The following is a 21,346-nucleotide window of genomic DNA, read 5'->3' as shown; positions in this document are numbered from 1 at the left end:
TAGAACCAAATAAAACTTAAAAGCCCTGCACTAGAAGTCACTGAAGTGGTTCACATACACAAATCTAACTTCCACAAGGAACATTTCTATTCTCTACATCAGTTATTCCACTGTGGCACTCTAGGTGAGATGGAATGTGAGGCCAAACAATTGGAAAATGATATTTGAAAATCTCTCTTGTCAAAGGAGCATGAACAGTAAGAGCATTGGGAAAATGTTTGTGTCAACAGCATGTCCATCAATGTTAACTATAAACACAGGCAGAACTTGGAAGAAATTCCAAGACAAGTAAGGCGACACAAAACATGACAGGAAAACCTTTTGGGCAGAAGTTAGAAAAAAAAAAAGTAACTCTTTGTTCAAAAGTACTGCTTGTGATCAGCAATTTAATTCTTAGTTAAGGAGAGCACCCTTAGAAGGTTTGCAGACCACTAACCGCTCCTGTTGGTGGTTAATCAGCTCACGGGCACTGCACTCCTCTGAGGAGGACACATTCTTCCTATTTTATAGCTGAGGAGACAGGGGCAGAGAGTTAGTAATGAACCCAAGCCTCCAGACCAAGTCAAGCCTGCCAAGCTCATAACTTTACCTTACATGGGCTCTGCAACCTCCCATGCTGCAAACTCTTGAAAATTAAGCCCATTTAAAGTATAATTAGCAAAACACAAAGTGAGATTGTCTACATTAATTAACTGTCATGGCTTTAACCTCAGCCAGCAATTAAGCACCACAGCCACTCGCTCACTTCCCTGTCCCCCTCCCATGGGGTTGGGAGAGAATCCGAAGAGTAAAAGCGAGAAAACTAATGGTTGAGATAAAGCCAGTTTAACAGGCTGTCGTGGGTAACCCAAAATGTTATTACGTTCCACATCTATCTGTGCCCAAAATCGTTACTGTGTCTTTAAAGCCCGACGGCACGGCTGGAAAGGGGGCCGGGGGTTGCTGAGTGTCCTTTTAAAAGCTGGGGGTCTAATGAGCAGATCCCCTCTGGCCTCGTGGACCTGGACTCGGGCAGGGTGGTTTGGCTTGCCTCTTGGGGCTTTTCTTGCCTCTTGGGGCTTTTCCTGCCTCTTGGTTTCTTGACACCGAGCTGAGGCAGCATGGGTGAAGAGCTCCCTTTGGGGTTCTCTGTTGTTTTTTCCCCAAGAAAAGCCGGGGCGCGTTCCGGCGGTGTGTGCGTGCCTGAGCCGCAGCCCCGCTCCATCGCGGGTCACCGCAGCCCCGCAGCAGCGCCCGGCCCCGGCCAGAGCCGCCCCAGCCCCGCTGCTGGGCCCGGCCGTGCCCGCCCTGCTGTCCCCTGCCTGGCTTCCAGCCCGAGCCCGGGCCCCGGCCGCCCCAGGAGCTGCCAGGCCGGAGGGGTCAGAGGGAGACAGGGCTAAGGCCATTTTCCCTCTGCCTTTCGAGCCAGCGCTCATGGGAAAGGGGAGTTATCCCACCCTTCTGGGTTTGTCTTTGTCCCCGGGGAGTTGGTGAGATTTGGCATTTTGTGTCTAGTGATTATTCAGTTATTTTTGCCTGTTGCTGTCTCTGCTGTTAGTAAACTGTTAGTTTTTCACTTAGAGATATTTTAATTTCTCCTTATTGGTGGAAAGGGATCAGTTAAAATTATAAGGGAAGGCAACTCATTGCCAGAGTGCCTACCTCTTAAATTGCCTTAACCCAAGATACAGGCAAAGCAAAAGCCATGCACACAAGCAAAGCGAAGCAAGGATTTCATTCCGTGCTTCCCATAGGCAGGCAAAAGTTCAGCAGGGCCCCATCACGTGTTAATGGTTGCTTGGGCAGGCAAACGCCATCAGCCCACCATCCCCTCTTCCTCCTGTTCCGCAGCTTTACGCGCCGAGCACGATGCTGCACACTAGGGAATATCTGGGTCAGTTGGGGTCAGCTGTCCCGGCTGTGTCCCCTCCCAAATTCTCGTGCACCCCCAGCCTGCTCCATCGTGGGGCGAGGAGCAGAAAAGGTCTTGACTTTGTGTAAGCCCTGCCCAGCAGTAACAAAAACATCCCTGTATTTTAACACTGATTTTAGCACAAATGCAGAACACAGCCCCATCATAGCTACTCTGGAGAAAATTGACTCTATCCCAGCCAAAATGAGCACAGTAACAATCTCTGAAAGTGCCTGACCCATACATAGCCATTTACTAAGACTAGATTACTTCAGAATTTTTCTTCTATTAATTCACTTCAAGACAATATCTGCTGACTTGTGATTTGACAGTATGTTTTTTTATTAAAACACACTATTATGAAATATGAAGTTAGGCACTCCAGAAAAGATCTCTTGAGGATGCAGTGTTGCAAAAATATATTCAGACTTTATACCAGAGGTTTTGTATCTAAACTTTTAGGATATTACAGCTTCTCTGTAAAAATAAAGCACACAATGAATCATTCAGTCTTTCAGCAAGCTCCCCAAGCTAATACAGCAGCACTAGGCTGGCAGCTGGGTTCTGTACACCAGCAAGAAACAAGCTTGCTGAAGACCACACTGCCTATCATTCCCACAGTGTATTTCTTTTATTACAAATGTAGTTTGAAAACCTGGTCTGAAGTGTCTGACAGTCACGAAGGAAATCACTCACATTGCTTCTTCCAGCACTTGCTGTCAACAGATTGGCAATTTCCACCTTCCTTAATGGGGAAAATAAAGGAAAATTATGTCAAGTAAGAAGCTGGAATCTCATTTGTTTACAAGCAAAATTTGAATCCATAGCTCCATTTAAGAGGTAGTAGATTGAGATCAGATCAAGCTTACTATAATTTTAATTATTTCATTTTGTTAACCTAGGATATTCTTCTTATAAGATTACCAGCCCTGCACCTCATACAAAGCATACAAGTGAATGCACATTTTTCAAGTTCCTCTGGGTAAAATTGGCTTGAGAGATTCTCTGAGGAATATGCTCTGAAGAATTTCATTTTTGTGCAAGCAAACCAAATGCACAAGAAGTTATGGGAAGGGATTTGAGGCCGTGCTACTATGCATTTTCTCAAAGTAAGTGGAATCTTTATGTTCTGTATAGCAAAAAGTATAGAAAAGCTATCTGAAACTGCATGTGATATGCCTCTGCAAGTTTTAGTTCATTTCAGCCTCACAAAGAAAGTTTAGAGCATCTGTGAAAAGAGAATCTGAGATTGCATGAGAAGCATAAACCCAATTCCTGCCAGAAGGCCTTTGTTGCCTTCCGATGAAAAAGAAAATCTAAAAGGGGTAAAAAGCAGCAAAGCTGGATTTGCATGAGGAAACAGTCAGACATTTAAATTCATTCTAAAGAATGATGCAAAACATTTTTGTTTCTTTGTCCTTATGTTTTTGACATATTCACTTTTTGGATAATTAAATTTTTTCCTACAGGGCTTTATGATGGTTTTGTAAACGCTGTCCCTTTTTATGCAAAGAGAAAAGACTGGAAAAAAGTGAGTGTGTGTGAAGTAGTGATGTTCTTTTCCATGCATGTTCCTGATAGTTTTAGTTTTTCTTCAGGCAGAGACACAAAGAAATGAAAAAATTAGACCAAAACTTTACTCCATGTATTTTTTAACACATACTTATTTTCTCGTACTATAGTTCTTGAAGAAAAATTTTAAAAGTCACTGACAATTTTATTCAATTTTTTTTCTTAAATAAAATTTAACAGGAAGAAACTTGCTTTTTGCAAGCCCATAGTAGTTTTCAACTGGTTTCAGAGGAGCAGTAACTTCCCAGTCCTTTCAGGGGAAAATACAGTGAGAAGAGGCAGCATTGAGTAAAGAGATAAGGAGAGCAGTTCACCACCACTTGTAAAATCCATCATGTGTTGCTGCTTGCTCATGAAGGAGCTGATCCAGTACCCACTGAAGTAAATGCCAAATTTTTCATAGTTGAAAAGACAATGCTATAAAGTCATAGATAACTATTGCTTAAGCAGAAGCCGTTCTAATACTGCAACAAAGGGGGTTTTAAACTCATGCTTCGAATTCCAATTCTCAGAGTAGCAAGTCTTCAGACAGTGGAGTGCAAAGGTTTTAAATATTTTATTTCTGAATAATGAGTAATAAAACTTAGGGAACTTATTCATTTGAGTAAAAACATTTTTTTTTTCCTTTTTTGCCCAATGGATCAACTCTAGACCATAAGAAGATCACCAAATGAGATTGTCTAATGTTTACACATAGAGTGCAACCTGTATGCATCCTCAACAAAAACACAACAAGATAGAAAGTAGCTCGATAAGAAGTCCACATCTGAAGCAAAAGAATTGCATCTCAGGTGGAACAAACAGCCAGGTCAGTAAAGGCCTGTGGTGGCCCAGTTTTCTACAATCATGGAGTTTAACCAGCACTAGAGCAGAGGCAGCAAAACAAGTGATCATGTTGAATTCTCCTGTGTAAGCTCACACCAGTGCTTCACTGTCAGGAAAGACCTCTACCTGGCAGAGTGCTGCCTCTGAAGACTAAAACAGAGGGGCAGATTGTTTCAGAGATCCTTCAGCCAATGCATAACAGAGAGAATGAATCATATATAACTGTATGCAAGGTACATGGTTATATTGAAATGCTCTGAACAACAATTGTCATAGAAAAGCTATCAGTGAAATCAGATACATTCCATACACTTTCATCAGCTAAATAAAAGTACCATTCCTAGCTAACCATATTCAGCAATCAATTGGCTACTCACTCTTTGTATGCACTGACTTAAAAAATCAGATGATTCAATTGTCATAGCAACTGTAGCCCAAATTTGGGCTGTCAGGGTATATGCAAACAATCCACCTCTCAATTCATATGGCCCCTCCTTGGGCTGATGCAGCATTCTACACCGGGGTACTAGAAAAATCAGCAAGTGCTATGTGTGAATGAAAAATGCAGATGTGCCCAGTGGCAGAAGGGTTGTCACTTCAGGTACCACTGATGGTTCAGACTGACAGAGAGGCAACTACACTAGAGCCCTCTGGCTCCTGCATCCCAGACTTCATAGGAAGGAAACCACCTGTAGGAAACAGGGAAGAGTGACCATATGGAGAATACTTGTCTATTCTCCCTGCCATAGCAGATGTGACCCCTTCAGAAGAGCAGTGTAGCTCACCCAGGTGTGTAGATGAACAGAACAGCCACCAATCCCCACAGAAGGCTGTTTTTCTCTCCCCACATACCTGAGGTGCACTGCCACACCACTGCTGAGCATTGCCTTTACTTCTCTGCCAGATCCCAAGTTTCTATGTTGTGCAGAGGAAGGGAAGGAGGTGCAGTGACCTGGCAGAGGCAGGGACTAGGAGAGTGAGCAGATGAGCTATGTGGGTAGATGAAAGCCATCTCCTTTAGGCAGCAGCTCCCTGTGCTCCCTGACTCTGAGGTATTTGCAGTCAACTGGGAGTATAATGGAGACAAAGAGCTGTGCTGGGAAGTGCACAGGGAGAGAGGCACCAAAGGCTTCTCTCCAATGCCAGTACCAAGCTGCAAATGGATCAGTCTGGGATATCCAGTTTCTAGTGGTAAGAGTTGTGAGCTGAAGTTAACAGAGCAAATGTCCTCCAAATCCCACTGCTGCTAAATTGTTTTTCAATGTTCACGTGATATAAAGCTTGGTTAAGATCAATCCTTACGTCCTGTAAGCACCTGAACCTCTCAGACACACACACCACATGAAGCATTAAGTGCCCTCAGGAAGGCACATCCATTTGAGACTTTCCAGGTGTTTCACTACCAGTTTTCATTGAACTTCGCATGGCCAAGGAGAAAACATGAACACCAAACTGCCACTTTACTGATGGAGAAATTGTGAATTCCAAAAGTTTTGGAACGTCTTTAAATGGCCTCCACTTACCCTTAAAAAGTATCAAGCTTACTAAAACTCAGTACTAGCACTTTGACTCATCCTACCTGGGTTGTACCTCAGGACAAGTCCTGGGTACCTGCTAAATCCTGGAAGTAGTCAACACTCAGATTTTGAGAGGAACCTTTTTTCCCCCATTCTTAATGATAGGAAAGTCAATTCAAGACACTATTCTCATGCAACCATATTGTTCTACCCTTCAGTCACGAAAATCTGGCTGAAGGAGTGCAAGTGAGCTCCTGAACAAGAAACAGAAAGCCTTCCACAAAGAAGAGTAGACACAGTGAGAAATGACAAACAGCAAATCCCCACTGCTCCTCAGGTGCTCAGGAAGAGAGGGCCTAGCAAAGAGCTCAACCCCTTACACCGAGCTTCCCAAGAACTGCTTCGTTCTCACAGGGCATGAATCAAAGTTTGTCCAATTATCATCCTTTCTGCACCAAGTTTTGTAGCTGTTGCAGGTATTAACCTTTTTTTTTTTAAATGCTCCATACTGATCTCTTATACTAAGAAGACTTGTCAATAATTACCTGTGAGAACAGGCGAAAGCGAGACTATCAGTTCCAGTTAATTGATTGTAACATAATAGTATACAACATTTGGATACACATCTGTGCTATTTGATCTACAGTCAATCTATCAAAGCAGTGAACTTCAGCACTCAGAGGCATGTCTGTGTAGATCTACTTTTTCAATTTTGCCTGCAGCCTTCTCTCTTTCCATTTGCACTTTCTTTCCCAAAGAAACATCTCTGCAGAGTGACATGAAAGCAGTCCAAAATTTCACCTGTATTACTTTGTCTCCCCTCCAATAGAAAGACCAGTGAAGCTTTTGTGTCTTACTTGCACAATGTCTTGAAACATTTCTGGGTTCTGGATGAACTATTCTAACTAGCTACATGAAGTCAAATTACATGAAGTGCTTGCTTGAAATTCATTTAAATTCTTCTGGTTACCTGAATAGTTCTACAGGCTACTAAATAAAAATGTAGTGCTAGATTTTAAACTTTAGCTTTCACTTTTTAATAAATCTGGAAAAGTGTAATGTCTTTGCCAAAGTCATGCTATGAAGGCAATATGCAAATATTAAATATGAAAATGAAGAATAACTGAAAGATATTAAGTAGAAATTGCAAGTAACTGCTGACAGAGCCTGAAAGCTAATGGTGTTAATTAACAGTATTCCCAGGGATAGGTCCAAAGAAGGAATGGGGAATGCAGTAACACAGACTTGACTTTTCTGTATTCTTTATAGAATCCTTATTGAATATAAATTAAGTCAGAAAATGGAAAGTTCTAATTAATATAGCCAGATAGCAAAGAAGACAAAGTAAACAAGTAGTTGTACCTTCCTCATAATAAATTCACAAACAGCTCCTCCCATTCTTTCAATTGAGCCTCAAACATAAATGTGCCATGCCCCTTCCTGTATTGGGCATCATGGAAACAGAGCAAGTGCAAGTTCCAGCATTATTTAGTCAAGAAGATGGATTCAGTTTATATTAGAATATAAGATCATTTTGTAAAAACACAATAGTATGTGTTTTTCTCGAAGGGTTCATATACCTGTCCTATTAGCATGTTGCAAGTCAAAGAAATATCAGGCTTTCCAAACCTCAGTTAATAAAAGAATCTTTTCCTCAGTCAACTTCCAATCTCGACAATAGAGTAGAGGACAGAAAACAGCCCCATTGCAAACTCTGGATGTAAATTTATAATTTTCTGGGCAAAACTAACACCACAGTTTCAGACAATACTCAGCTACCAATGTCAGCTGTGTAGGTAGTGGGACCTACCAGAATGACACAGCAACACTTTATTTGGGTTTGGATTCAAATGGAATTTATTCCTTTAAAATGCTGCCATTTCTGTTTCTGCTTCTCTCCTGTTTTCACTTCGATGAATAAAAAAATTTGCAAGGCAAACCATATGTTCCGGTTTGGCCAAATTTAGAAATATATGCCCTGAGAGAAGGCAGGTTACCAACCACCCCTCCCCCACCAGGTTTGGGAAAAAAAGAAACTTCTTCCTCGAAGGAAAGTGAAAGAGATAAAAACTATTTATTTAACAAACACACGGGAAAGGATAATACTGCTAAATAAAATCTCTCACTGTGTAGAAAAACCTGGGAAAATGTTAGAGTCCTCCCTTTGGTCTCCTGTTACAGCTGGTGAGGGGTCAGTATCTCTGACCGAGGAAGAGGTGACCGGTCTGGGGAGATGGTCCCAAAAGGAATCGCCTTCCCGAGGCCCGGTGTCTTCCCTCAGGTGCTAGCTAGGAGGGCCCGTGCAGAAGTTGTCAGCTCTTTAGGGATTATCAGTTCGTGATTTCAGCTCTGCAGGGCAGCCTCCAGGCCAGACGAGAGAGAGAGATGAGAGGCTGAGATGAGAGGCCCGTGTAGCTGTTCCACACAAGGAGCTTTATTGTTGGTCCGTACGCTTGGTCCGTACTCCAGCGAAGGGGAGGCCAGGGACAAGCACTCTCTCTCCTGCAGGGGCAGGGGGCTAGCTTTTATAGGGATACAGGGGGTGGGTGCCAGAGGGTAAAGGCCAATGGGTTACAAAGGATCTGCATAGGGTCTCCCAGAGGATTCTGGGTCTGGCTTTTCTTGCCATAGCTGCAAAGTTAGCTGCCTTCCCAGGGAGTCCTGCTGGGAGATTGCTCCATCTCCTTATCTGAGCAGACATCCCTCCAGGGCAGTGGCTGGGCATACCCTACAGTCTCCCTCCTCCTCAGAGCTGGGACTTGGCCCAGGGCCAGGCCCTCTGTGCTCGGTGGAAAGGCCTCCCGATGTGTTCTGATATTGAAGCAGTCCAGCAGAAAAAAGGGAAAAAACAAAGTCCCAGGAAAACAAAAGTTCAACTCTCCATCTCTCTCTGGAGAAGAAGAAAGCCGAACACTGCCTGGAAAGCAAGCTGCTGCCTCCCGCTCCTGCTGCTGCAGAAACAGACCAGTTTTATCTCTGTGTCCTCGAAAACATGAAAACAAACTGCAAAACTGCTTTGAAAGTTTTGGTCAGGTTTTTCTCTTCTCAGGCTCAGTTTAAAGGCATGGAAAGGCACAACATTAATTTCTGGGCATAGGGCAGCAACATGGGATACACATCATAAAGTCACCCCAAGACACCATATCAAAACAATTATTTCTCACATGAAGCTGTGTTTAGAATATTAAAAAAATTAACAGTAGCTTCAAGAGATGGTATTTCTGACTAGTACACAACACAAAAATATGTACAGCAAACAGGCATGAGGCAAGAGGTGTGTCGTGGTTTGACACTGGCTAAAATGCCAGGTACCCAGGAAAATCATTCATTCACTCTCCTCTGCTATAGCTGAGCAGAGGAGGGGAAAAAAACGAAGGGCTCATGAGTTGAGATAAGGATTGGGAAAAAATATTCTAAGGGTAAAACAGGCTCAAATATAAAGGTATAAAGTAAATTTATTATTAACAGAGTTAGAGAAGGATAACGAGAAGTAAAATAAGCCTTTAAAACACCTTTTCCCCCCAGCCTCTCCCTCCTTCCCACCAACAGCGCAGGGAGACAGGGAATGGGGGTTTCGGTCAGTTTGTCATTCAAGATCTTCAGTTCACTTATGGAGAGGAGTCTCTCTTCTGCTGTGCCATGGGGTCCTTCCCACGGGAGACAGTTCTCTGTGAACTTCTCCAGCGCGGTTCTAATTTCACGTGTATCAGTCCCGCCCGACCTGCTGTAACATGAGTCCCTCCCATGGGCCAAGCAGTCTTCCCAAAACTGCATAGTGTGGGTCATTTTAGTTCATGGGGTGTAGTCTTTTAAGGATAAGCTGTTCTAGTTTGGAAGTAAGGGCCCTCTATCTCTGGAAGATAGTCTCTGGAACATAGAGATAATCTCTGGAAGCAGGAGCCCTCTCTGTTTGGCCCCTGGATTACAGCTTTTTAGCATCCACCTGCTCCAGCGTGAGCACCTTTTCCCACGGGCTGGGAGTGGATCTCTGCATCCCTCATGGACTTCATGGATTACAGGGAGACAGGTTGTTTTATCACAGTCCTCACCACGGCTTGCAGAGAGATCTCGACTGACGCTTAGAACATCTCCTGCTCCTCTTTCTTTCCACTGACCTTGGTGCCGCCAAGTTGCCTTTCTCTACATGTCCTCACTTCCTCCTCTTTCTTCGACTAGGAGGAAAAAACTTCTGCTCATAAATACCATTGCCAACAAATTCCCCCAGTCCGGGGATTTCTGCAGGGTTTCGCAGCACGGAGCAGTTGATTTGGTCTCGGTCGTGCCCCGGGGAATCGTTTGCCGTGTTTGCCCTGCCGGCCCCGCGGCCCCGCTGCCCCTGCGCGGGCGGTCGCAGCCGCCGTTCAGCGCCTCTCTTCATGCGGGGCGCTGAGGAGAAGCCGCCGCCGCCGCCCCGGCCTTTCTGCTCACTGCGCGGCTGGCTGACAGCGGCCAGGCGGGCAAAGCTCGCCACTGGTGTGCCAAAATGCCGGTGGCTGCATGGCTGTGCGTGACGCCAGGATCGCCCCAGAGGCGGTGGCTCGCCACCTCTGGAAAAAAACCTGCCCGTGCGCTGTTTTGATTTCCTTCTTAAATATGTAATCAGAGAGGCGTTAGCAACCTCTCTAATTGGGCCAGCAGCATGTCTACCTTCAGAGCCTTCAGAGATTGGTTCTCCTGGACATAGTAGAAGCTTCCAGCAGTTTCTCACAGAAGCCACTTCTGTGGCCCTCCCCTGCTAGCAAAAACTAGGCTGTGCCCAAATCAGCAGAAGGTACAAAGCATTTATGAGGGAGTGTGTTAGTTTTTCACAGGCTGGTTTTTGGTAGCAGGGGTGCCACAGAGGTGGCTTCTCGGAGAAACTGCTGGAAGCTTCCACCTTGTCCAGCAGAGCCAATCCCCGATGGCTCTGAAGATGGATATGGCACTGGCCAAGGCTGGGCCACTGAGAGAGGCTGGTAATGCCTCTGTGATAACAGATTTCAGAAGAAAATCAGAACAAAGAGGGGCATGATTAATTCCAGCTAGAGAAGAGGAGGAGGTGAGAACATGTGAGGGAAACAACACGGAGACACCAAGGTCAGTGAAGAAGGAGGGGGAGGGCGGTACTCCAGGCCCCAGAGCCAAGATTCCTCTGCAGGCCGTGGTGATAACCATGGTGAAGCAGCCCCTGGGGATCCACAGGGGAATGCAGAGATCCACCCACAGCTCCTGGGGATCCACGGGGGATGCAGAGATCCACCCGCGGCCCTGGGGATCCACGGGGGATGCAGAGATCCACCCACAGCTCCTGGGGATCCACGGGGGATGCAGAGATCCACCCGCAGCCCCTGGGGATCCACGGGGGATGCAGAGATCCACCCGCAGCCCCTGGGGATCCACGGGGGATGCAGAGATCCACCCGCAGCCCCTGGGGATCCACGGGGGATGCAGAGATCCACCCGCAGCCCATGGGGATCCACGGGGGATGCAGAGATCCACCCGCAGCCCCTGGGGATCCACGGGGAATGCAGAGATCCACCCGCGGCCCCTGGGGATCCACGGGGAATGCAGAGATCCACCCACAGCCCCTGGGGATCCACGGGGGATGCAGAGATCCACCCGCAGCCCCTGGGGATCCACGGGGGATGCAGAGATCCACCCGCAGCCCATGGGGGAGGTGCCCACGCCAGAGTGAGTGGATGCCTGGAGGAGGCTGTGGTCCAGTGAGAGACCCGGTGGAGAGACAAGAAGCTCCTTGCTTCCCAGCTGGAGCAGCCTGGCCTTGGAGGACTGCATCCCGTGGAAGAGTGACCCACAGTTTTGGGAGGACTGTCTGCCATGATGAAGAAGTTCACGGAGAATTGTCTCCCGTGGGAGGGACCCCACGGTGCAGCAGGGGAAGGATTCCTCTCCCTGAGCAGTGGAAGAACTCGGGTGATGAACTGACCAAACCCCCATGCCCTGTCCCCCTGCGCTGTCGGTGGGAAGGAGGGAGGGGTTGGGGGAAGAAAAGGTGTTTCAAGGACTTATTTTACTTCTCATTATCCTCCTCTGACTCTGTTAGTAATAAAATTCACTTTGTACCTCTAAGTTGAGCCTGTTTTGCCCTTGGAGTGTTTTCTCCCGGTCCTTATCTAGCCTCATGAACCCTTCATTCATTTTTTTCCCCTCTGTTCTGCCCAGCTGTGTCAGGGGAGGATGAGTGAGCAGATTTTGTGTGTGCCTGGTGTTTGGCCAGTTTGTTTCCCCCCCACGACAGGGGGGAAACAACAGCAGGAAGATAACCTGGATATTTTGTCTGAGAAACATTGTGTAGGCATAAACACTATCCTCAGGTGGAACCCATATTTACAAACAGCGCACATGCTGATCTTTTACTCCAAGATTCCCTTCCTGGAAAAGGCAAGGACAGACATGTTTGAAGGGTGGCCTAAGTTAAGCTGTCAAGAGGGACACAGCACCTTGGCTACGAGGGAGTTAATGAGGGATCAGGAGGGAAGCAGTGACACCATGGCAGCAGCTGTGACTCAGGACTGTGCTTTAGAACAACTGTGCAGATTTGCTGGTTCCAGCACACAGGATCAGCTACTGGTGCCACAAATCAACTGGGAATACCGACTTCTTTGACAGTGTGAAAGTCCTCAGGAGGCATATATTAGAAGTCACTTAATGTGTGTACTGATCTCTACTCTGGTTCCCCAATTTGTAATTTTTTCTTGTTCAAACTGATGGATGAACTGAATGTTTTTAATTATTTCCAGGCTATGCCCTTCAGAATTGCATTGCTTTCCTTGCCTACAGTACTTCTGTCCAGAGACTCCCTTGCTTCATTAAGATGAAAGTCATTTCAGTTACAAAAAGCCAGAGTAATCGTGTTTTAATCAACTGAAGTGCACACAAGCTGCTACCATCCTAAGTACCCCATGACACAAATGCAGCAGCACAAGGCTGCATTGCCTGCTGCCTGTGGGATGGAGGAAGCCAGATTTGCCTGGTTTAGCAATGACACCCACAGTTTCACTTAGATCCATCTAAGATGGATCTCCACTTAGATGCATCTCTGAAGCTGACTTGGACTGGAAAGCACAGGAGCAATGGGAAGTAATGGTGTGTTAGCACAATACTAGCACAGGAGAGGGAGAAATGAGGCTATCTTTTTGGAAAGTGTTCTACTTCACCACAACAACAGCTTAAGAATAAGCCATCAGTCAGAGTTCAAAATTCCTCAAATAGACTGCATTTAAACTATTAGAAATTGTATGCTTGACAATGGTAGGATTTAAAGAGAAAGCTGAGAATTCAGGACAAATGTGTTACCTGAGTTACAGAGGAACTCACACATGAAAGAAAGCTTGAAGAGACTAAAAAAAACCCAACCCTCAGCAGCTTGGCAAACTTCTTATGTCTTCCAAAAAATAGGGGGGGAAAAGGCAGCTCTTTACTCAAAGAGCCATGATTAACTACTTAGAGCTCCAAAGGCCTACTTTGGAGACTGGGAAACAGCCACAGAAGTGTTCCAACCTTTCCCCATTGCAAAGGAAATAACCATCAAACCCGTCTGGCAAGGGCTGGATGTGTATCATTTAACACAAGCATTCACTGTCAGAGTTTGCCCGTGTGTGGGAAATGACACCACACACTTGCAGCTTCACTGGGGACTCAAAGGGATCAGATTATGTAGATTCACTGTACGGGTTGCTTCTTTCCTGATGTACAATTTAAGATGTGCTACTGCTTTACTAGGCCTTCTTTACTTGGCCTCATTAATTCCATATGTATTAAAATGAGATACTGTGTGTGTAGCTTAGATGGAACTTTTGACAGCATTTTTCCTATCAAATAAACTGTAAATTTATGTTAGAAAAAGGATTTATAGCACATAGTTAAAACAGGCACACAGATATAAAGTCTGTTCTACTAATTAGGCCTCAATTTTTGTAGAAAATGCTTTTATTTTAGAGGTTAATATATTTCAAAAGTATTCTAAATGTATGTACTACATCTATATTTTATATAGATGTAAAACCAAATAATTTACAATGGTAGCAATCTTTAACTAAATTTCTTTAATGGGTAATTTAATTCAAGTATGCAAACAATTGGACACCAGAGTAAGTTAGGATCAGATACAGGCAGGTCTTTTACACTGTACAAGCTAAGTTTAAACTTCTTGTAAAAAATAGAAAAAATTACCTTAATGTTCTGACCAGTATTTTTGGGAAAATCTTCTTCCAGCTAAATTTTTTTTCATGCTTATCAGAATTCTGACTACTATTCTATTCATCATTCTGCAATTAAGTACACATTGTTGTCTCTGAGTAAAGATCTAAGACTGGGGCGTATGTGGATAGGACACTTGACACAGATGTTCCTGAAATGACATAACAGCCCTTCCAAAGTAAATTTCACAAATCTGTTTGGATGAAGCAAACAAGAGCACTCTGTGCACAGAAGCCCTGCAGATGCAGACTTGAAGTTATCATTTTTATTAAAAAATACTTCAGCTGTAGTTGAGTCTCAAAACAGAGCAAAACACCAGAGGCAAACCAAAATTAGGTCTTGAAGCAGAGACAGAGGAGAAGGTGGAATGGTCAAACTATATAGTATTACACAAGGAAATGAAGGCCATTTTATTGTGTTGTTAGTAGCATTTGGAAAAGAAAATGAAGAAAGAATAGCTCACAGTGGGTTTCCCTGTGTGGTAGGACTGGATAAAACACAGGCCAGGCTCAGGTCTGGAAAACCATGGTCACACAAGTGGAAAAGAACACCAGGAAAACCAACATAAACAATCTGTAATTGAGAGAATGATTCTGTCTCTGCTACTCCTTCTGTGTTTGGGCACCAGTGAGATGTTGGTCATCATCACGTCTGGCACCAAAGAGTTATTGATTACTGCCTTCAACTGCGTGTACCAGACACCAGTAGTTTATTTATGGCCAAAAATATTACCCTTTTTGGCAATAACATCAAAGACCTGGTAAAAAACATGTAGCATAACAATAAATTTAGATTTTGATTAGTGTAGTAGATCTGTGCAATAGAACTTCCCTGACTTCACTGCACTTATGAGGTTTTTATCATGTAGATTTAAATCTGAAGTGACAGACTGTATCATGAGAAAGCTAAAAGAAGCCAAATTTAGATGTCACAACTTCAGAAAACATCAAAGAGATTGGCAAGTGCTTCACCAAACATTTATGTTAAGCAGGAATTATTGTTCTGATTACATCTTAAAGCCAGTAAATGAATAACCATCTTTTTAAATGGTTACTCATCTCCTCCTAGCATTTATTTTTCATTTTTTAAAGCAAAGCATATCTGTACAAAGTATTAATCTCTCAAATAAGTTATCTTCATGAAACACTACTACAAAAACATAATTAATCATAATTAACCACAAAATAGTTAGGTCTCAGACCTGCTCTTTTCACTTTAGTGGGGCTTTTTTTAATAATTATTAGTCGTGGCACCAAATTTAACAGGTAATTACACAAAGTGTGTGGGTTTGCTACAAGGTACCAGAGCTTGCTTTAAGTCAGAACAAATGACCACAACTGAAGAAAACTAACCCTAAGTTACATTATAATTTGGACACAACAAATACTCCAATATTTGTAACTGATTCCATCCAAAGTACTTTCCCAGTGTTTTGATAAGTGACCAAAAGTCTTTCCTCACCTATTTAAGTTTTCAACCATAAAAAGCTCAAAATAGTTTTGGAAAGGGAACACATCTTCCCCATCTTATGAGTTAAGCAACTACTCCAAGTAGCTGTATTAATGATGCCTTAGAGCAAAGGCCAAGTAGCTCAAATAGCTTAAAATTAGGCCCTTAGGGTTAGCAAAAAAGAAGCAGTTACATCTAGTGAAAAATACATTTTCATGATATAAACAGATTGCCCATGCTTTAGTATCAGTTCTTTCAAAGTGCTGGTGCTCAGGTTTTGCTGGGGTTTTTGGACAGCAGGTTCCTGCCCTGCCTTGCTCTGTAACTTATTACACAACAGTAGAATAAATGTGGTTCTTTAACTGATCACATCAGGAACTGGACAACAGCTCAGGAGCATCTCCTAAAGCCTGGTGCAAAAGAATCAGGCTCAATTCTCCAGAACCCACACAGGAATACTACAGACATGCTCTATTTCTCTTTAGTAGATACCTTCTGACTTTAATTTGCAGCTAAACATTTTTGAGAAGCAGCTAGGAGAAGGCTTAAGACTCCTTGTGTAAGGTGTCTAGAAGTTATTTCTGAAGAAGTAAAAATAATTAGCCCTTTACTTTGTAAGCACAGAATCATAATATCCCACATAATATCCCACACAACAGTGTTCATTGCTAAAAAATTGCAGAAGTGGAGTTAAAGGTCAAACATAAGCCAAAATCATCATGAACACTGTTAGAGGAGCTCTTGGAGCATAGAAATAACCAGAGCAATTTTAATTAGACTCTACTACAAATACCAGTTTGTAGGTCTGATTTCAAAAATAAAGCATGACCGATCATCTAAGTTGGACTTGCTACTTTAACTGCAGTAAGTCACAATGTGAACTACCATGCAAGGTTTTTCTGAGAGCTTTCCTGGTACTATTAAAATCAACCTGATGGGACTGAGCTTTCACGTAATGCTGTGCAAGACCTGTAGCTGCAATTGTCTTTGTCCAAAAGGCTGTGGATTCATCATGCAGACTTATTAAACGGAAGTCTTCAAGCAGCATTGACAGTGATGACAGCAGTTCTATCAGTTGAAAAGCCCCAAACAAATGTCATAATTCAGTAGCGTTTCCATTATCCATTCCTGTATTATTAAGTTATACCTAACAAAGGTTACGGAGATGAAAGAGACCGTACACATCTGCTAAAGCTGCCATCTAGGATTTTCACATCTTTGTTATTCTGTTTTCAGGTAAATATCACTGTAGAAGTCAGAAGATTAGAGAAAATATGATTCTCTATTGTTTGCCTCTCCAAAAGTGTGCAAATATTACCTCAATTACGCATGACTCCACTGTGTGTTGCCTTTACAGCAAAGGAGGGTACTCCATGCAAGCTGTTATTATGATTAAGTACTGTACTATCCAAAGTTGCAGGATAGAAACCATATAGCTTTTGATAAATACACAAAAAACAGTTGGTTTTTTTTAGATCTCTAACCTGGAATCAGAACCTTCAGCTGATTCTTGCTCTGCTACTGGCCTTTTAACTGAGGTTAAGCAATCACTTTCGTTTCACTTTTGTTTGTCTCAGTTTTCTCATCTGTAAAAGGGTGAAAGTCACAGTCTTTCACTCCATTTCACAATTTTTATGACATCTATATATAAAGAGGCCTTTTGAGGAGTATTGTTACTATGAAATATACAATAAGTATGATTCAACATTGGTCTATTTGTCATTGCATTAACAACACTTGCTCTGTCCGTCCAGAAGAAGAGAAGCTTATGTTTTTTATTTCTAAATAATTACTTTACTTTCTTTCTTTGTTTAGGGATAAAATATAACACGGGATTCCAGCAACCAAAAAAAGTAAGTTTTCAGAAGTACATAAAGAAAATTTTACCCATATTCTGAGTATGGAGCACAGATAGAGATGCCTCAGATAAGGCCACTACACCAGAGATGAAGCACTGAAAAGGAAAGATGTATCAAAAGCTTAGCCATGAAAATGCAAATTTTCCTTTTAAAATAGAAATTTGATAAGCTATGCAACTTTAGTTTTATGAGTTTTTTCCTAGACTGAATATTGCTAAAAGATACTGTAAACTTCGCATATATTAATATTCTGTATGAAATCACACTGATCAAATGAATGTCTTGAGAGGTACTTTAAAACAGGCTAAAGAAAAATTCTAATGAAATTCCTCCATCTAGTGGCTGTCCGGCTGCGCGGGGCTGCCTCCAGCCCGCATTTAAAGGAGAAGAGCGAACTGTGCGCAGGAACAACCGTGCAGCTGCCGGCTGTTCCCAGATGCCATCACCTGCTCACATCAGGGAGATGGGATTGACAGCTCCTCTGCAGTTCCAGCCTGACCTTCTGCATCAAGGGTTGCACTGACAGGAGACATTCAATTTTCCCAAAAACTCCAGGGTCATCATCAGCATCATTAAAGGTCCAGAATTCTGGGAAGCCTGAATTTGATAACCTTTAAATATCAGCTGTGTCATGAGTAAATAGGATTGAGCTACAGCCAGTCTTGTAAAGGGTAATATTTAGAAATACATCTGGTATTTACAAAGGCACACTACAGAAACAACCTCTGAAGATGAGAATAGAGTACAACAGTCACCCCCAACAACTAAATAGTGTTTTTCATAACAAATTATCAGTTGGTTTCCCAGTCTGCACACCACATACCACCTTCACTACCAGAGCATCCAATATGAGAAACCTGAATTCTGTAAGTGTCCTAAAACTTGTGTTTAATACTGATCTGTTGTGTTCAAGTTTTGTACAATAATTATCAATTTAAGCAAGTCACCTACAAAATACAATTTGATTTTTTTCTTCTTTTGTCACCAATGTTTTTTGCTATTAATTATGAATCTCTTTTCTGAGACTTTTTTATTCTCTGACCCTTAAACAAGAATGTGACAAGATATAACCTCCATGACAGAACAAATTTGTTACCTATTGCATTGCTTTTTTTAGACAACAAAGACTTGTAAAATTGATTAAGATTTAATCTGCCACCCTGAAAGAGCACGATCCTTCTAATCCCCAACTGAACACCTTAAAATTCACACAGTATCTTATTTTTAAGCCAGTTTTAAATACTATTGGGGAAACACTGAAAATCAAAAAAAAAAAAAATTTAAATTTATAAACCCTCTAAATAACCACTAAGTATTTTGGGTCAGCAGTAAACATTCTGCAACTACATATGCTCCTCTGTTGAAATACTCTTGGTGGTTCATATGACACTCTGATCCAGGTGACCTCAAAATGGAATGACACATAGTTTAACGGGGACCAGAACCTAATTTTAATCTTAGAGGCATAGACAGGATTTAATTCGGCTACTTTGAAAAGCAAGAAGTAATGGAGCACACTTGCTCTTTTTCATTGGGGCATTTCTCTGTTAGTACTGCTGGCATACTGGGCTGTATGCAAGAAGTATTAACAGAGGGATCCCCCAATGAAAAAGAGCAAGTCCCAGAAACCCTTACCCATAGAACTGCTTTACGTACTCAGTTTTCACTGATCTAATCCCAGCCACAGCTTCATTCCCACCTCTTACTGCTTCTCATCCAGTCTCAGTTGCTCTGCTCCCAGGCTCAGCTCTCTCAAGCCTCCCTCTGGGGTCGCCTTCATGCTGCTCTCACCAAACCCACTTTTTGTGTGACAAACCTCTGTGTTTTCACTGACATCCTTCCTGCTTCCCTCTGCCCACATTTACATCTCACTCCACCTTACAAACTCTACAAACCCCCCTCCCTTCCCTGTCGGGCTTCACTCTGTGCCAAACTGTCTTCACTGCAAAGATAAATTACCAACATGGGGGTGGTGGTGGGAAATGCACAACCCAAACAAAGAAACCCTGCCATTTGTGTGACAACAGGGGCAGTCTGGAATAATTAAGCAAGTCCTCAAAATACTCAGACACCTTTTTGCAGAAATTTCAACAACATATCTAAGACAAAAGTATCTGTCTGGGTACATCACCTAAAATACAGTAATACAGTTAAACACAAATAGGAACTGGAATTTACTGGAAATTTAGTTCAGGTTCATCTCAGCCTTTGAGTTTCACATGAGCACAGAACGAAGTGACAAGAGAAGAGCCTGTACCACAGTGCAGTGCTGAGGGCTTGTGGCAATGCTTTTTGTTGTACATTTCTAAAAGTTATGAAAGATCCACATGAAGTGGTGCAAGTTGTAAGTAGTGACAATCTCTGATAGATCTTTAATCTATTTTTCCTCAGCAGGACTGTGTTTCCAGCAATAACCAGGATAGAAGATTAAGAAAAAATACTGCAGACAGAGTAGCAACAGTTAAGCAGAGCGATTCATTAGAGCCATCTGAAAGTGTGCCCACCAAGCTTCAAAGCACCGACAGAAGGCAAAGCAGCATCATGTTTTCTATGAAAGATCAACAGAAAGGTGAAGAAATTAATTCCATCAAGCTCCATAAACGCAGGAGGAGGTTTATAATTAAAAAGAGCCCAATTCTGATTTCCATGAACAGCTCCATTCTCAACCTGCCCACACTTAAATATGAGGATAGAAACAACAGCAAGTGGAAAAGTCTCTATCAGATCCAAGGAGAAAGGAAACGGATTATGAGGGAAACATGTTCAAAATACAAAAGTAATAACAGAAGGATAATCACTCCTTATCATGTGTCTAGGATATTTGTAGAAGATAAATACAGAGTTTTATACTGTGAAGTACCAAAAGCCGGCTGCTCTAACTGGAAACGGGTGCTCATGGTGCTAAATGGGCTGGCCTCCTCCACAAAAGATATCCAGCACAACACAGTGCACTACGGAAACTACTTGAAACGGCTGGATGGCTTTGATCACAATGGAATTTATCACAGGCTCAACACTTACACAAAGATGCTATTTATTCGTGAGCCTTTTGAAAAGCTGGTATCTGCATTTCGGGACAAGTTTGAACATCCGAACAACTACTACCACCCGGTTTTTGGAAAAGCCATCATTTCCAGATACCGTGTCAATGCCACCAAAGAAGCATTAAGGACAGGCTCTGGAGTCAAGTTTAAAGAGTTCATTCAATATCTCCTGGATGTACATAGGCCAGTGGGTATGGATATACACTGGGATCATGTCAATAGGCTTTGCAGCCCATGTTTGATAGACTACGACTTCGTTGGGAAATTTGAAAGTATGGAAGAAGATGCAAACTTTTTCTTGCATTTAATTGGTGCTCCACAAAATTTAACTTTCCCCAAGTTTAAAGATCGCCACTCCAATGAAGAAAGAACTACCACTAAAATTACACAACAGTATTTTGCACAGCTTTCTCCTTCTCAACGACAACAAAGCTATGACTTTTACTATATGGATTACTTGATGTTCAACTACTCAAAACCTTTTGAAGATTTATATTAATTTGAGAGTCAGGATATTTCCACAGTTGAATTGTGTAACAAATCCAGATGGCATCTGTTTATATACACTTACCTGTTAGCAAACAATTGGTTTAAGAGCAGGGAAAAACCCAAAACAGAATATAAACAGATGTTTACACCTTCACCTTAATTGCCTCCTTTTACAAATGATTTTTTTTTCTATAATTTCTCCATACGAAATGTATGTACATATATGTATAATATGTCAGGGCCCCCAAATAAAGCACAGAATTTTCCATGCTAGTGTGGCCTGTGTTTGCACTTGGGGGACAGTCTGAAACCAGGGAAGCATGGCTCGAAATTCTAAAGTGCAGCCAGTATTTCAAGCTCTTTACTGTTCAGAAAATAAGTCTGAAAGTAATGGAATAGCAAGAAAGAAAATACACTGAATAATATTTACAGTTTGTTGAAATGTGCAAGGCATGAATCCATACACTAAACAGGCCCTATGTGTTTGAAGGTGGATGTTGA

At 42.6% G+C, this 21,346-nt stretch overlaps 1 protein-coding gene across 13 annotated transcripts in view; it reads left to right on the top strand.

The window, feature by feature from the left end:
* The window catches only part of CHST8 (carbohydrate sulfotransferase 8), a 188,108-nt gene extending 166,995 nt beyond the window's left edge, over nucleotides 1-21,113 (top strand). For 5 of the 13 annotated variants that reach the window (XM_048316321.1, XM_048316322.1, XM_048316324.1 and 2 more), the window contains 2 exons: nucleotides 17,269-17,306; nucleotides 19,704-21,113. In XM_048316321.1, the coding sequence (XP_048172278.1) occupies nucleotides 17,269-17,306; nucleotides 19,704-20,855 (1,190 nt within the window). In that variant the 3' untranslated portion in view covers nucleotides 20,856-21,113. Of the gene's footprint in view, nucleotides 1-2,793; nucleotides 3,001-3,360; nucleotides 3,427-4,114; nucleotides 4,272-17,268; nucleotides 17,311-19,703 lie in introns of all 13 variants that reach the window. The other 8 variants (XM_048316327.1, XM_048316328.1, XM_048316326.1 and 5 more) reach the window with 6 other exon arrangements.
* Nucleotides 21,114-21,346: the final 233 nt, after the last annotated feature.

Source organism: Corvus hawaiiensis, chromosome 12, assembly GCF_020740725.1.
Source record: "Corvus hawaiiensis isolate bCorHaw1 chromosome 12, bCorHaw1.pri.cur, whole genome shotgun sequence".
Taxonomy (NCBI): domain Eukaryota; kingdom Metazoa; phylum Chordata; class Aves; order Passeriformes; family Corvidae; genus Corvus; species Corvus hawaiiensis.
The sequence above is the reverse complement of the archived record's forward strand: the minus strand, read 5'-3'. Positions and strand labels throughout refer to the sequence as shown.